Consider the following 17,581-nt stretch of genomic DNA (forward strand, 5'->3'; position numbering starts at 1 on the left):
AGAACTCACCTCATAAACAAAATGGGCAAATACTTTTTAAATCATTATTTATGATTCACTCTCTGGAGCATCTCTGCTGCAATAATAAGTTCTTATAGCTAGAAAGCACCTTTTGCCCTGAAGGATCCAAAGCATTTTATATACTACAGTACATATGTTCACAAAGACTTTCACCCACCTCTGAAATCTCTGGGATGACATGCAGCAGCATTTTTCACAGAACACAGCAATACTATAAATGGTAGTTTAAGATACAACTGAAGAATAATGTCTTGTTGAAACTGCAGGAGGACTGTAGGTGAATAGAAGGTAATGATTCAAAAGTGGAAGCCAGCTAAACCTGAGATACCAGATCTTATTCATGGTGAAAGTGGCATGGGATCTTTAAATGGTCCTGACCTTGATTTTGTATCTGATTTTAAGACAGTGTTCATCAGCACAGTAGCCCTAGCTGGAGCACTGAGTCACAAGGAGAAATACCACCTACTGAATCACCAATGTTATTTCCATCAACACTTGTGTTTTCTTTAAAAGTCTACCATCCAAGACCTCATGCAGCTCCTCCCTGCCTGGCATGTGAGATCTGATGAATTACAGCCCAAGGTTAGGTAGCTGCAGGTTATGTGGAAGATGAAAAGAGGAAAGGAGTTAATAATTTAACACACACAGAGGCATTTTTCTATTTGTCACTTAAAGTGTAATTTCTTCTGTGAAAAATGGCTCTAAAAATGACAATGTGGTGCTTCATATTTATTACCTCTCAGTGGCTGATTTACAGAGCAAATCTACTCAGATGGCAGGTTAAAAAGGGTGGTTTTGGTTACAGATAGTCTGGAATCTGAGAGTCAAGCTGGTTTCTTATTGGCTCACATATCACCAGCAAGAAAGATTCTCCATTTGAAACATAGTTCATTTTTTCTGTTGACAATGTGTAAGCCAGAATGGAATGTAGCACACTCTCTCATAGTTGCATTGTTTCTGCAGATCTAACAGGAGTAAAAAGTAATGAAAATATATTTTAGAGGCTAAAGTAAGTGGATATGACCAAATGCATGCAGGAGCAAATCTGATGCATATGTAGCATAGCTTTCTACATAGATCTATATTCATTGTTTTTTAATCAAGAATATTCTGATCAATATGCCCATCTGATCCTAAAAAATCATCCCCACTCAGTGCTTTGGGTGATTTTTTAAACGGTATTCACACACACACACACAAAAAGGACTGGAGTCATGGATGGAAGGCAGAGCTGGAGTATGTATGATACAGGTAGCATTTATTTTTCTTGTGCAACTATTATGGTTCTGCTGTGAGAATATGCTAAAATGAACACTCTCCAAACTTTGCATGTAACTGAGAGTAGAGGGCCCAACCAGATCCAGAAAAAAGGGATGTTTCCAAATACCAATTTCTTACACTGTGCTCAATGCCCAGTCCACAAAGCTCCCTCCATACCAGTGTAACTCCATTTTTGTTCGTATGTGTTGATTTGTGTATGTAGTCCATCAGATCGACAATGACGTTTTCACATTCTCTCTTTTTGTTGATCCTGGAGTGATTCTGAATTGCAAAGCATGACGCGCATTCTCATGAGCATATTGGGCAGACAAAGTCATTGGTGAGCGTCTTGGTAGCTATAGCAGGGGTATGATGCTTATCCCTGGCAGCTAACAATCGATTATTTCTGTCTTCTTCAAAGGCTTGGAAAGTTCTGAGTGCTTTGTGCTGCCCTGCTGATCTATTTAACGCAGACTTCTCAAGATCATCCAGTTTTACTGCACCAAAGTGTGTGCTGTTCTTGATGCTGTCCTTGTAGTGCTTTCTGTGAGTGGCCTTGATTCTGGTGTTCTTGTGCCAATTTGCCACAGAAAATGTTTTTGGGGAGTAGATATTCAGGCATCCTAATGACATGTCCAACCCAGCGTAGCTGGGCTTTTATCAGCATGGCCTGGATGCTTGTGGCATTTGACTTTTGGAGAGCCTCCAGGTTGGTAATTTTGATCCCCCTAATGGCATGCAAAGACCGCATATGGAAGGCCTCTAGTTGTTTGATACGCCATTTGTATGGTGTCCAGGTCTCTCAGCCGCAGAGGAGAGATGTGAGCACAAAAGCATGATAAAGTTTTGTTTTTGTTGAGAGGGCTACTGTTGTGGGATTTCCAAACTTTGTTACGTAGCTTTCCTAATGACTGAGAAGCTTTCTGTATCCTGTTTGTGATCTCTTTATCAAGAGATCCATCATTAGAGATATTGCTGCCGAGATAGGTAAAACTGTCAACTTGCTTTAGTTGGACTCCACTAATGGATATGCTAAGGGATATGACATGGAGTGGTGAAAATGATTGATGCAACACCACCGTTTTCTCTAGGTTGATTGTAAGACCAAACAATTTTGATGCTTCAGCGAAGCGATCTACGATGCACTGGAGATCTCCTTCTGTGTGTGCTAGGAGGGCACAATCATCTGCAAAGAGTGCTTCTCTTATTAGTAGTTCTGTTACTTTTGTTTTTGCTTTAAGCCTCATAAGAATGAAGATTGAGCTATTGTGTCTGTATCTGATGTATATGCCTCTGTTCAGCCTAGTTGTAGCATGGCTGAGAATTTGGGTGAAGAAGAGGTTGAACAGTGCAGGGGCAAAGACACAGCCTTGTTTGACTCCATTTGAAATGGGAAAGGAGTCAATGAGATCTCCATTTAAAAAGTACCTGACCTTGCATCCCCTCATGAAATAAATGAATGATCTTTACCAGTTTTGGTGGGCAACCAAGTTTGCTGAGGATTGTCCATGATCCTTCTCTATTGATTGTATCAAATGCTTTTGTCAGATCAGTGAAGACACTAAACAGATCCATGTTTTGTTCGATACATTTTTCTTGTATTTGCCTGACACTACAAATCATGTCTATGGTGCTATGACCAGGTCTGAATCCACACTGAGTTTCAGGTATTTCGGCTTCTGAGACAGATGAAATCAGTCAGTTCAGGAGGACACAAGCAAAGATTTTTACAGCAACAGATAGGAGAGCTATCCCACGGTAGTTACCACAGATCATTTTGCTGCCTTTATTTTTTTTTAAAAGGAATAACTGTGGCATCTTTGAAGTCTTGTGGCATTTCTTCATTGTCCCAGGAGTCAGTAAGGATCTTCTGGAGTACTGTCACCACCTCTGACCCACAGATTTATATATTTCTGCCAGTATTCCATTCTGCCGGAGGATTGTTGTGTTGATTTAAACACATCCAAAGCACCCAGTATGCATACCCAGAAATCTGAGAACATTCACAAAACTCACTGTGTTCAACATATCGCTAGTACACAAAAAGCAGTGTGGTTCTTTGAACCAGCACCATAGCTCCACCAATTTACTACTGTCTGCGGTTAGAGCATTCCAGAGATTAATAGCAAAACAGCAAAACATCAAGAATTCTCACTTTCCCCCAAGGGCCCAGAAAAAACCTGACCTGCATGCAACAAAAAACCCATAAAAAAATAACCTCTCTTTGGAAGTGACGAGTCTGCCCATAGCGTTTACAGCTTTAGCATAAAGGGACCCATTTATTTCCATGTTATCACCTTCCACCCACAGTTGCATTACAAAAAGATTCTGTTGGTGATAGGAATCAACAAAAGCTTCATTTCTTCCTGCCATGGCAGAGCAGTTCTAGGGAGACCAGGGCAGTTTGGAACAATAACTAAAGGTGGAAAAATGTCAAATATCTTTAAACACAAGGGGCTTTATTCAGACTGAAACATGTATGGTAGCACCTTTTGGGATAGGTGTGTTCTGTACTCTGGCTGCATACATCAGCTGCAGAGCAAACTCAATAAGCAAGGCCAAGGAGAGAGAAGAAAAAGGCTCCACGGTAAGGAACTTAGTTGCTGCTTGTTTCCTACAGTCTTAAACCTCAGCCAGGGTCTGGTCCCTCTCTTTATCCCCAGTAGGGGTGCTCTATTTGCAAAGGTGCATGAACACTGGTAAAGTAACCCCCTCATATGCAGCAATACAACAGCCTCTCTTCTTCTTGATCCCTTTAGTTGGGGGCTGGAGGATCTCCTGCCCCATATCAACTGAGTCAGAGGGAGATTCTCCATCTATGTTGGCAGGAAGAACCAATATTGAAAGGGGACTTACCCCATCTTCCCCTCTAGCACCATTTCAGTCTTTGTGTAGGTTCGGTGATGTTGTGGTAATTTAGTAAGGAGTTCTGCTATTGGGATGATGACTGCTATAAATCAATAGATCAGCTTTCAAGTAAACATAATTTCTTTGGCCAGGCATTTTTTAGTCCTTTTAATCATGCCTGTCATTACCAGGATGCTGAAGAAAATACCTGTTTGATTTCATTTTTATTTAGTTTGGTTTTTGGTGGCCAAATAAAATAAATCAAACCTTTTTTTTTTTAATTTGTCAGAGTCATCCAGATATCAGTGACTGGGGTATGAAAATCAACTAATCAGGTGATATTTGTTCTCTATTTGTGTGTGAGTGCTGCCACCTACCACTAGCTAAGGGAAATGCAGGAGAACAAGCAAACTCCACAATTCAGAAAAACAAGGAGTCTGGTGGCAGCTTAAAGAGTAACAGATTTATTTGGGCATAAGCAAGTGAAGTGAGGTTTTTTACCCATGAAATCTTATGCCCAAATAAATCTGTTAGTCTTTAAGGTGCCACCAGACTCCTTGCTGTTTTTGTGGATACAGACTAACACAGCTACCCCCAATACTCCACAATTCAGAGGAAAGGCATCCTAATAACAATATTGGGAGCATACCTATGGAGGCTGCATACGCAAGGTACAAAAAATATGCTATGCTGAGATACTGAAGACAGACATGATGCTACAGTACCTGAAGAAGCAATTCTTTCTCAACCACTTCTTCTGTCTTACTGATGAGCCGTTTCTGTAGCGTGTGTATCTTCTGTATCAATTCATAGGTACTCGGGTCACTGGCCTATTAAAGAAGAATATTATTTTTAAAGTAAAGCTATACAGCCTATACCTAGCAGTCTATGCTTCTTGTGTCCTTATTGTATACCAATATGACTGAATGAATATGAGTATCTGGGTTCCTCTTTTACTTCAGTAGCAGCATGAACTGGTTGAAAAGAGCATACATACAAGCAATCCTTGTGAAAGTAAGCCTCTCAGTATGGGAGATCTGCCATGGCAGGCCAGTGTTTATGACCACCAACCTGGAGAGTCCCTCTCAAACTTAAAATTGTGATGGGGCATCCCAGCAGCCTAATCCCAAACAGGCAAGGCTGGAGTATCTGCACATGCAGCTTGTCCTGGGGCTGAAGGGGAGGAAGGAGGAGGAGATTAGTACTTCATTTTTAGCAGAAGCCATTACTGACATACGTGGAGCAGCACAGGCATTCGGAAACCATGCTGATGGATGCATATAAGAACTCAGACAAAGAGGAGCTCCTGAGGGAGTGGATTCTGTCCTCTTGAATCAGAGGGAGGGACATTACAACATTGTCTTTGGGAGTGGAGATCCGGGAGGACCTTCCCCCTATATAACTATTCTGAGTCTCTACAACTCCCCTATATATGGCATCCCATTTTTAAACTGAATCTAGTGCTTATAAAGGGGGCAGCCACTATACTGGAGTTCTCCAGCCGCTGAATGTGTGCAGCACAGGAAAAAGAAGAACAAGCTTTCTCCACATTTTTCCCTTTTCCTTGCACTCATGTATCTCCTCCCAGTTGCATCCCTGCCCACCATGCTCTGAGTGTCCCTAATCTCTGTTTGCCAGAAGCTAGGGGTATGTCTGGACTACGGGATTATTTCGATTTTACAGAAACCGATTTTTGGAAACAGATTGTATAAAGTGTAGTGCACGCAGCCACACTAAGCACATTAATTCGGCAGTGTGCATCCATATACCGAGGCTAGTGTAGATTTCCGGAGCATTGCACGGTCGGTAGCTATCCCATAGTTCCCGCAGTTTCCCCCGCCCATTGGAATTCTGGGTAGAGATACCAAAGCATGATGGGGCAAAAACAGTGTCACAGGAGATTCTGGGTAAATGTCATCAGACAATCCTCCCTCCGTGAAAGCAACAGCAGGCAATCATTTCGCGCCCTTTTCCCTGGATTGCCCGAGCAGACGCCATAGCACGGCAACCGTGCAGCCCATTCAGCCTTTTTTCACTGTCACCATATGTCTAGTGGATACTGCTAACAGACACAGTACTGCAGTGCTACACAGCAGCATCCCCTTGCCTTTGCAAGTTAGCAAAGACGGTTACCAGCTCTACTGTACCGTCTGCTGCCTTGCAAGTTGACAATGATGGTTACCAGTCATACTGTACCGTCTGCTGTTGTCATGAGTGCTCCTGGCCAGCCTTGGTGAGGTCGGCCGGGGCGCATGGACAAAAATGGGAATTCTCTTCTTTAAGTTTTGTCTAAAGGGAGAGTCAGTCCTGCCCAGAATATCAGGCAAGCCTACTAAAGAACCAGAGAGGCAAACGGACGCTCCGGGTCAGAGCCCCAGACATCCCACAGAAATGATGAACTGCATGCCATTCTAGGGCGTGCCCCTGCAAAAACCACACCCGTTGCTTCCCTCCTTCCCGACCCCTCCTGGGCTACCGTGGCAGTTATCCCCCCATTTGTGTGATGAAGTAATAAAGAATGCAGGAATAAGGAACAACATTGATTTTATTACCTCTGCAAGCAGAGATTAAAGGGGGGAGGGGAGGGCAGCCTCCAGCTGCTATGATATTCCAGGAAGGAGTGAATCTCCAGGAGACAAAACTTGAAGAGAATGACCTGGAGTCATTCCCATTTTTGCCCAGGCACCCCCGGCCGACCTCACCAAGGCCAGCTGGAAGCACTCACGGGACGACAATGACGGATATCAGTCATATGATACCGTCTGCCGTCTGCAAGGCAAGGCAAGGGGATGCTGCTGTGTAGCGCTGCAGCACCGTGTCTGCCAGCAGCATCCAGTAGACATACAGTGACATTGAAAAAAGGCGAGAAATAATTTTTTTCCCTTTGGTTTCATGAGGCGGGGGGTGCGGGCTGACAACATATACCCTGAACCACCTGCGACAATGTTTTTGACCCTTCAGGCTTTGGGAGCTCAGCCAAGAATTCAAATGGTTTTCAGAGAGTGCAAGAACTGTGGGATAGCTACAGTTGTCAGTCACCCCTCCCTCCGTGAGCATCCATTTCATTCTTTGGCTTTCTGGTACGCTTGTCTCAACTCCTTAAGTTTCACGCAGCACTGTGTCGAGTCCCTGTTGTGGCCCCTGTCCATCATAGCCTTGGAGATTTTTTCAAATGTTTTGGCATTTTGTCTATTGGAACGGAGTTCTGATAGAACAGATTCATCTCTCCATACAGAGATCAGATTCAGTATCTCCCATATGGTCCATGCTGGAGCTCTTTTTTGATTCTGGGGCTGCATGGTCACCTGTGCTGATCGGCGCTCCACGCTGGGCAAACAGGAAATGAAATTCAAAAATTTGCGGGGTTTTTCCTGTCTACTTGGCCAGTGCATCCGAGTTCAGATTGCTGTCCAGAGCTGTTACAATGGTGCACTGTGGGATAGCTCCCGGAGGCCAATACCGTCGAATTGTGGCCACATTAACCCTAATCCAAAATGGCAATACTGATTTCAGTGCTACTCCCCTCGTCGACGAGAAGTTCAGATATCGGTATTAAGAGCCCTTTATATCAAAATAAAGAGCTTCGTTGTGTGGATGGGTGCAGTGTTAATTCGGTTTAACGCTGCTAAATTCAAAATGAATTCGTAGTGTAGACCAGGCCTAGGAGTGGATGACGGGATGGATCACCTAATGATTGCCTGTTCTGTTCATTCCCTCTGAAGCACCTGGCACTGGCCACTGTCGGAAGATAGGATACGGGGCTAGATGGACCATTGGTCTGACGCAGTATGGCCATTCTTAAGATCAGTTTTTAAGGAATAATAAAGGGAGTTCAGGCCCCAGGGACCATTCACTCATAGGCCCTTCTTAGACCACTGCCAAACCGGGTGCTAATTCATGACAACTGTACTGGTATCTTTTGTCATGGGGGATGTTTGTTCATAAGGAATTGGATCAAGACCTCATCAAAATCATTTCATATGGTTGTTAACATCTGCTGACCTTTCACTGTTCCAGATCCAAACCAATGACATAGAATTGAAAGGCTTCATCTCCCATTATCAGTCCCCTGAAATATCCAGTCTCCTACCACCTGATTTTTTGAATGGCATGATTTCCCATTTTTATCTGGAGCTGCTGGAGATTGTGCTTAGATCTCCTCGGTGCATTTCAGCATCCTGTATTTTATCTCCATTCCAGGAGAAAAGGTCAGCACATTGCGAAGCTTTAAACTCAGTGCTGAAAGATCAGAAATTAACTATCGTATTAGTCAGCACAGCCAAAATCTTCAGATGCATTTCTTTGGGGAATAGCATGTTATCACTCATTTACTAGGGCAGCTAAGCAACCCTTGGCATCAGATCAGAGACCAGCCATATGCAAAAGAGATCTCAGCTGGCTCTGAGGTAATCTGAGAAATATCCAATGGCGTCAACTGAGCTCATATATTTGGTTTGTGCTTAACAGGTTGGGCTTTTTTGTCTTCATTTGGTAGGGTTGGATAATGTGAAAATTTGGACTTGCTGCATACATAAACATTTACATCATGTTAACCACAGTGGTTTGCACTGGAAACTCACCATTATTTATTTGGTTGCCTGTTCTTCCCCTCACCGACTGCTTACCTCTCTGACCTCAGATCGACCCGCTCCCTGTTCCACTACTCTAATCCTAGCCCTTCTCATTTCTGTCCCACACAGCATTCCATACTGAGTGAAGAGAGGGTCACACCTTCACTGGGGCCTTGTCTTCTCTTCTTTGAACAATCTCTCCCTTCTAATGAATCATTTCCCTTTGAATCTCAACTCAAGACCTCCCTATCCTCTTTAGCAAAGCCTTTTACGATTGTACATTACAGAAGCAACACAAAAATAACACTGATTGCATTGTGTGAAGAAGCCATTCAGCAGTTAACCACCACTGGGACTATGGAAATTTCACTCTGCCTGCCCCTCTAAATGCCAATTTGCATAACATTAAACAAAATATGACTTGTGCTATGCTGTTGATTTGGAAAAATGCCTTTTTGGTGCTTGTGATAATGTTATGCTAAAATGTACCTCCAATTTTCTCCATCTGTGAACATTCATGGGGTTCTCCAGCTCTTCCTCTAGGGCTCTGCATCGAGTCCGTTCCTTCAGTAGCTCCTTCTGCATGTGATAAACCTCCTGCCTTAAGTTCAGGACAAAAAAGACAACCATGAACTTTCACAAAGAAATCAGACATCTGCATTAGCATTAACTCTTCATTCCCTTACATGCAGGATCATTAGCAATGGAAGAGACTCATGTGGTCAGCCAATCATCCTTCCCATCCCACTGCACAGTTGTACCCCCATGATATATTTTCTATTGCTTTATCTAGTCTTAATGACTCAAGCAAGGGCTTTTCACTACTTCTCACTGTTTCTCAATTTAATAGATCTCACTGCCTGGAATTCTTCTAGCTATTTCACAGATTTGAGGCTAGAAAGGATCATTAGATCCTCTAGTCTGACTTCCTGCTTAACACAAGCCATAGAATTTTACCCAGTTACCCCTGCACTGACCCTAATAACTTGGTTCTGACTACAGCATTTCATCCCACAGGGATCACACATGGTCCATGGTATTTGCTAAAGGCCACACTTCAAACTGTTTTGAGGAATGAATTATCAGAGGGAGCATCTCAGTCTGGTTAAGAAAACAGATAATTATGGTCCAGCCTAGTGGTCACTGCACTGCAGGAAATCCAAGTTTGGTTCTTGGTCATAGTCTCTCACTACATGTCCTTGAAGGGCTCAGAACATAGTGACACTGTTACACACACACATACGCTAAAATAAACATGTCCCTGGTACTCCCACAACACAGAACTCTAAGTATACAGGGCAGCTGTAAGCAGGTCGGGCAGTTTGTCACCCCAATTCATTTGGGCTTTGTCACGTCACCCCACCCCACCCTGCCTGGGGTAGACATCAAGTCATTCACCGCTAGTTTCAAACTGCATTCTAGACCAGCAAATTGGGAGCAGGAGTGAAGTAGAGGGTAAAAGTCTGGTGGGCCTGTACAGTGGACATGTTATTATCACCTATCCCCTTCTATCGCATGCAATAGTAAAGCCTCCTTGACTTTAATATCTTCATTTAAAACTAATCATATAATTTCTCCTCCTAACAATGGTGCAGTTGTAGCCTTTATTGTGCGATTCTCACTTCACAGAACAGTTTAATACACATCGGGCCAGATTCACCGTAGCTGACATGAGGAGGTGTAAAAGACAGTTACTTATCCATATTGCAGCTGTTGTCCTTTGAGATGTGTTGCACACGTCTAAGTGGAACAGATGTGCAAACACTCAAAGAAGAGTTTACACTTCCCTGTTCTGACCTCACCCACATGCTCCAGAAGTCATTCACCACTAAGCAGGGGCTGATTTAATATTCACAGGGCACTCCCCTAAGAACCTTGGCAATCAAGACTGTCATAGGCACACGCTGAATCAGCATGTTCTCCAGCAGCCTTGCCTATACCACATCCTTGGTCAGAGCCATTGCTGTGCTGGGCACCTGCAACTCCCCACCACCCAGCAAAGGGAAGGTAATGGCTGCTTTGCCTTCCCACTTCACCCTCCTCCAGCAGATGTCCACCTCTGAAGCTGCCATAATCCTTGGTTGAATTTGGCTGGCTCTTTGGAAGATCCTGAAGCTGCAGGGTCTTGTGTGTAGGTTTGGATGGAGTGAGGGAAAGTGAAAAAGGCATCTCCCATTGGCAAGCCAAGAATGCTTATGGCGAAACTGGGTTAAATCTAATTAGTTGTACAAATGATAAAAGGACTCCTTCAGCTGGCAGTTTTAGTCATGGTTTGGGAGTTCATTAAAGTGTAGGCTTGCTGCTGTAGTTAGCAAGAATTGATCCACCTGTGATGGCAGGCATCACCCTATACTTCAATACATTCCTTGCATTTCAATACAGGAACAGTCTTCCAGTCCAATGCATTTGAACAGCAGGCTCAAACCCTGCCTTTGTTTGCAGTCAGTGAATGTGAGCCACAGTTGTTAAAATCCTGGGCCTGTTTCTCCAAAATTGGCAGAACTCGACTGCAGTCAATGGGCCAGCACCTCAGCTGGGGTAAATCAGCATAGCCCCATAGAAATCAATGGAAGTAGGCCTTATTTCCCCAGCTGAGAATCTCACCCAAAAGGGTTATACCAAAATTAGTGTGAATGCGGGCAGTACCATACCCTCCATCTCTGGGCTTTGAGACATAGTTACCTGCTGGAAACTCAGCTCTGTTTCTTTACAAGTCCCCCAGTGATTGTACAGCAAATGACAATGTTTTCCCACCAGGAAAGAGTATGCCTCAAGTATAGTAAGGGTAAAAAAGAGAAGGAAAACTTTAAGTCAAAGTAGGAGAAGATAAATCAGCCTGGGCTATAAAACTGTGCTTTTAAAGAAACACAACCTTCAATGAAAATTTAACTAAATCTTTCTCACCAGTCAGACTCACATATAAATCTAGCAGAATGGAACGCTGAAAACATATGGGAGTTTGTTATAAATATGTCAAATGTTCTCCTTCCTCTACGGATTGCTTAATAAAAAGCAGTTCCACTAATGCGGGCCCTGGACACCACTAAGTAGCTCATCAGACTGTGAACACCTTTTCTCCTGCTGTCTCTCAAGCTTGTAATGTCACTAGTAACTCACAAGTCCAAGGTGAATTTTGGATATGGCTTCTTTTGGGTCCAGGCATCTTTTTTTTCTTCTTTCTCCCTATTTTTTCTAATTTCTGATCAACTGGTTTATTAATTTAAACTAGTTAGTGTCTGAGGTCAGATAAAGCAATCTCTCCTTTGGAGTACCTTGTTTGTCATTACAAATCTTTACCATGTGTGAAAACAAGCTTCCTCGTGTGTCTCAAATGTAATGTCATGGCTGCAGCCACTAGTGAAATTTATTCATTCCGCCTTTCTACCTGAGTTCCTCCACATTAGCCACGCTCTTGCAAAGTATTCCCTTCTCCCGCCGAAGTTTCTTGATCTCCAGCTTGAGGAGTCGAATGTCTTCCATTCTCTGCCGGTATTGAGTCTCCCCCTTGTTTAGGATAGACTGCTGGATTTTGATCTTTTCATAAAGCAGAGCTAATTCATCATTGCGCCGAACAAGCTGCGACCCCAGGATGTCTCTCTCGCTGATAACCTAGGGATGCAGAACAAGGCAAGATATTAAGCTGTCAGTCATAAAACATCAGGGCCTGTATCTTCATCAGTCAAGAGCAGTTCAATCAAAATGTTATTTCATTAGCAGTGAGTGAAAGCTTGTTAAGTACCTATATCTCCCCACAGTGTAAGGTCAGACCCTGGGTAATGTAAACTGAAGTCGTTCCGTTGACATCAATACAGTAACAGGTTGATTTCAATGGAGCACCATCAATTTACCCCAGCTGAAGATCCGTTCCTTAAAAAGTGGGTGGGGGGAAGACATGGAACAAAGGATTGTTTCTGTGGGTTGGAATGGCAATCAAGAAGGAGAGGCTCCTTCTCAATTAGACCTTCTTACCTGGTCTAATTCCTTCTTCTGCCTCAGCCTCTCAGCATCAGCCTCAGCAATAATTTTCAGGAGTTTTCTCTCTTCTGCTTCCTGTTTTTCAATAAAGTGTTTGGTCTCCAGGGCTTGTTGTTTCATCTTAAGCAGCTCAGCCTGACAAAAGCAAAAAATATAAACTGTGCTTGGCAACAACTTCTCACTACATAAACCTGGGAATTTAGGATTAGGGTTTAGAGATAGCCTTGCACTTTCATTTAGTTTCCTGTGTTGTGCACGTGTTGCTAGTTCTCAAGAGCAAATAAGAAATACAACCGAACACACAAAGAGCTGGAAAGAAATGGTGTAAACAACATGTCAGACATATTTGTATCAAATGTTATACTCTGGAGAAAATTGGAAAGATTTCTCTATATTTATGGTAAGGTCTTGATCTGTATTTCGGGGGCACTTCATATAACGCAAATAAAGAAAAAATGTTGGGGGTGGAAGGGGTCAGCTGCTGTCTGCTGTTACAACATAGCAGAGCTGAGGTCAAAGCCAGTTTAGCTTGCAAGTAAACATAAATTTGAGGATCTCATCCTAGTGCCTAAAAGAGGTTAATCCATCTTGCAAGACTTGGTACAATTCAGAAGAGTTGAGATTAGCTATGAAGAGGGCCAGGACTAGAATAACAAGGGCTGTTGTATGTCAAGATTAAGGCTCATTGGCAAAAATATGTCGCAGCTAGACATGGAATAGCAGAAGGCTCTGAAAGTCAAAATTGAGGTGCTTTAGCAGATTTGAGAGTGAGGCGGAGAAGGCTGGAATAGCAGGGGCTGCCACTGATCAGGAGTGATACGCCGTTGCAAAACTGTGTGGAGACAGCTTGAAAATGATCTACCTGTGCGACAGAAGGGATTTGACCAACATCTATATCTCATTGTCATGAGTACTAAAATTTAACATATTTATTCACAGAAAGGGTAATAAGGTCTTGCTGGATTACTAAACAGGTATCTAGAACTGTTAGGCAATTAGCAGTAATCAAGATGGCACTATCTTATTGAGGTCTGTTTGTACAGGTTCAAAAGCTTTTAAGCCTGGACACAAATAAAAGAAATGCTTTAGCTAGGATCTGATTCCAAGGTGCTTCTTGAGAAAAAGCATCATACAAAAGTGAGAGAATCAGAATGTGATGAAGAGTGTGCCTGAAACAGCAATAATTTAAGAGGACAGAAACTACAATTCCATCATCATAATAAAAGATCTTGTTCCGCTCTTGTTTTCTTTAATAAAACTTTTATTTTCCCACATCTGCAACATTCATATCTCTCATACTCAGTGTTGGATGCTGATCAGAATCCATCACCAGAACACAAATGTATGCCACTTTACATTAAAATGCAATCAACAGTGTGTAAAAGCTGTCTACAAACATAAAATTGCTCATGCATTTGGCAATGCTCTGTAACATTTTTTTAATATTTCAAAATTCAGCATTCTCCTTATGCCACAGAAAATACAAGTTGTAAACAAGATGTGGCATTAGATGTTGGCAGGAAACTATGACATAAACAAATCCCTCAGAGGAATGCATTAAGTACATATAAAACTGGGCTGGCGGGTATAGTAAAGAATCTAACCACTGCTAGTCACTCCATGGCCCTAAAACTCAAGCAGAAGTCAGGTGGGATTAGTGGTTTCAATAGCTGCAGTATTGGGGTCTTATATACAGAAGGTAAGAGAAACAAGACTAGGTTACATACATAGTTACATTATATGCAGATAAAAAGTCAGATCCTCAACTGGTGCAAATCAGTGCTGCTCCTTTGAAGCCAGCTGAGGATCTGACCCAGAGTGCTAGAATCAGGAGAACCCATTTTGGAAAAAAATGAGAATCTTTTTGAATCTTTGCCAACATCTAGAACCAAATTCAAACCAGATAGTTATTTAGATTCTGAAATGTTCAGGGAAGAGGCCTTTTAACCTTCAATCTCCAGCCAGGGCTGGAAACAGGAATGCTGCAACCCCATGAGAAAGCTGTTCTCAAGGGCTTTCTACCTGCGATTGGAACCACAAGTGCTAGAAATTGCAGTAGTGGCTATTTGTGTGGCATCTCCAACTCAATTTCGCAGGGTCAAGATACTGATAGGTTTCAGATACACATCTCTCAACATCTGGATGCTTAACCAAACCGCTTAGAACCACAGGCCGGATCCAAAACTTACCTAAATGAATGGAAAGACTCCTGTTGTCTCCAATGGGCTTTGGATAAGGCTTCATGTAAAGTTTGCTCATCGTGCATATATGTAACACATATCTGTAAGCTACTGCATCAAGCATAAACCTCATATTTGCAGAAAAGCACCTGTGTGAATCTTACTCCTCCATGTTACACAATTTCACTTAAGCTGATTTTTCAGTCAAAGCCTGCTTTCTTCACATCAGTGCAAACAGGACAAATTGAAGCCTTCGTGCTACAAGAATAATTGGGCTTTTTTGTGTCTATGTCAGTTATTCCTCTCACCGTTCTCTACCTATGCATTCAGCAGACACACATAGGTGAAAAAAGCCACAATGCCCCAAATCCAGTCACTAACATGATGCTAGCCCATGGACATTCTTGTGAGTGAATAACTGAGTAGGTAAAACAGTGTAGCAATCAAATTGCTGTCAAACTGATGGTGGATGATTCTGAGATTACAAGACAGGTCTCAGAACTAGTTAAGGCAGAATCCTGTCTGCAGAATATTAGGTGGTTTGGCTTCTCTGTAACTGATATAACAACTCTGAGACAGAACCGATAGAGGAATCACCTTTTTATACAGTTCTATTGACATCCTGTCATAACTGTAATGTGCTGACAGTGGCTGAAAACCCAAGGAGTCACTGGACCATAGTGAGACATTGACAAAAAGAAAGCACTATGGAAAATGGCAAGGGATTTTTTTATGGGACTAAGTGAAGAGAAAAATTACCTGCTATGGATACTGTTTCTCTAACTCTCAGACTTGGGAAAGAGAAGCAAATTGGTTTGAGCTGTCAACACACACGCAATAATATATCCAAGGAGGGGTTACAGAGAATGCTGAGAAAAAGAACCAGAGATCGCTGGGCCACTTTCCTTTGATTTAACACAGATTTTGCTGCTTTGCCGAACACACAATAGTGAAGTTTCTTTCTGAGCAGAGGAAGCTACTGTAAGATACTACCTGATTCTCTGAAGGCTTGTGCTTGCTAGTTACACAGCAATACAGGACTGAGAACTGTGGTAGTACTGTGTTAGCACTTCAAACTACAGACACAAAAGTTAAAGGAAACAAAACTTGTAATCACAGAGTCAGATTCCAACCCCAGATTATGTAGTGTTATCCTCTTGTATAACACAGGCCAGAGAACATCCCCAAAATAATTCATAATTTTATAATAATAAATAATAATAATAATTCTATAATAATAATTCCTATTCTAAGGGCCAACTATACAGAGAATGATGCAAACAGCACACCCACAAAACCCTATATTTGTGAGCACAGTTTGGGGTTTTGAAAGAGAAGGAGAATTCAAGCTTTCAACAGGTAATTTAGGAATCTGATGACTACAATTTTAGGTGCAGAGAAACAAAAGGATCTATTCTTCCATCATATACATGGAAGACTCGTACACATAATACTTGTAAAGGCCATTGAGAGTTATATTGCAATTACAGAATAGTTCTTAAAGAGTTCATCAAAGTACCGTGGGCCAGGAAATATGAAAGAACCTTTAAATGTAAAATAATATATAAACAAACAAACACATACTGACCCTGGGCACCCGTGTGAGCTCTGTTTCAGATCTTTGAATAAGCTGAAGTTGCACATGCATGCTTAATGGAATATGAGGCATCAGCATGCACTGCTTAAGGCATGTTTTCTTTTGATCGGGTTCCAGATAGATGAATCCAAACAGCACCCATTTTCTTTATTTCTGGGTTCCCAGCTTTAGTACCTTAGGAATCTGAGACAGCCCTCAATCGGAAAGGCCTTCCCCTGGTCTTAAAGGGGAATTAAAACTCATTAAAAAGATGGTCCATTTTTTTTAACGTAGCTGTCTAACATGCGGCACCTAACCCCAAGTTAGACATGTGATGATAAAAGCACCCCTAATTCCCTGAATGAGGGATGAAGTACAGAATGGAAGGATCAGGACTCAAGGTGATGGTTGTAGACTGTGCTTTCAATGAGTTTAGAGGAGAAGGGAGCAGTCTTCTAAGCAAGCAGAGGGGGGGAGGAAGATGGGCAAAAAACCTACCTGGCTTCAAGACTAAGCTTCTTATGTTTATGGAGGGGATGGTATGATGGGACTGCCTATGATGGCATGTAGCCCATCGGCAACAGCCGGTAACAAAAATCCCCAACGGCTGGAGACGGGGCACTAGATGAGTAGGGCTCTGAGTTACTACAGAGAATTCTTTCCCAGGTGTCTGGTTGGTGAATCTTGCCGACATGCTCAGGGCCTAACTGTTTGCCGTATTTGGGGTCAGGAAGGAATTTTCCTCTAGGTCAGATTGGCTGAGACCCATGGGACCTGGGTCACATGCAGGTTTAAACTAGTGTAAATAGTGGATTCTCTGTAACTTGAAGTCTTTAAACCATGATTTGAGGACTTCAGTAACTCAGCCAGAAGTTAGGGGCCTATTACAGGAGTGGGTAGGTGAGGTTCTGTGGCCTGCAATGTGCAGGATGATCATGATGGTCCCTTCTGATCTTAATGTTTATGAGATGGATCAGTAGTTGGAGAGGGAGATAGGGTTGATCTCATTTTAGGTAGGTAGCTCTTGTTTTCTTTGCGGTGTACGGGAAATGCCATAGTTCTTGAGTATTGGGGGGCGGGAGAGGGACTGATGACCTGTGGGGGGGAGTGGGAGGGACTGATGATCTGCTACTGTCTTCCTCTGTGACCTT

The 17,581-nt window shown here is 42.6% G+C and overlaps 1 protein-coding gene across 2 annotated transcripts in view; it reads right to left on the bottom strand.

The window, feature by feature from the left end:
* CFAP58 (cilia and flagella associated protein 58) overlaps positions 1–17,581 on the bottom strand; it is a 109,729-nt gene that overhangs the window by 55,907 nt on the left and 36,241 nt on the right. For both annotated transcript variants that reach the window (XM_050957998.1, XM_050957999.1), the window contains exons 12-15: positions 12,669–12,809; positions 12,085–12,308; positions 9,189–9,300; positions 4,854–4,958 (exon numbers count right to left, since the gene is read on the bottom strand). In XM_050957998.1, coding sequence (XP_050813955.1) covers positions 4,854–4,958; positions 9,189–9,300; positions 12,085–12,308; positions 12,669–12,809 — 582 coding nt within the window. The remainder of the gene's footprint in view (positions 1–4,853; positions 4,959–9,188; positions 9,301–12,084; positions 12,309–12,668; positions 12,810–17,581) is intronic.

This window comes from Gopherus flavomarginatus, chromosome 6 (assembly GCF_025201925.1).
Source record: "Gopherus flavomarginatus isolate rGopFla2 chromosome 6, rGopFla2.mat.asm, whole genome shotgun sequence".
In the NCBI taxonomy this organism is placed as follows: Eukaryota; Metazoa; Chordata; order Testudines; family Testudinidae; genus Gopherus; species Gopherus flavomarginatus.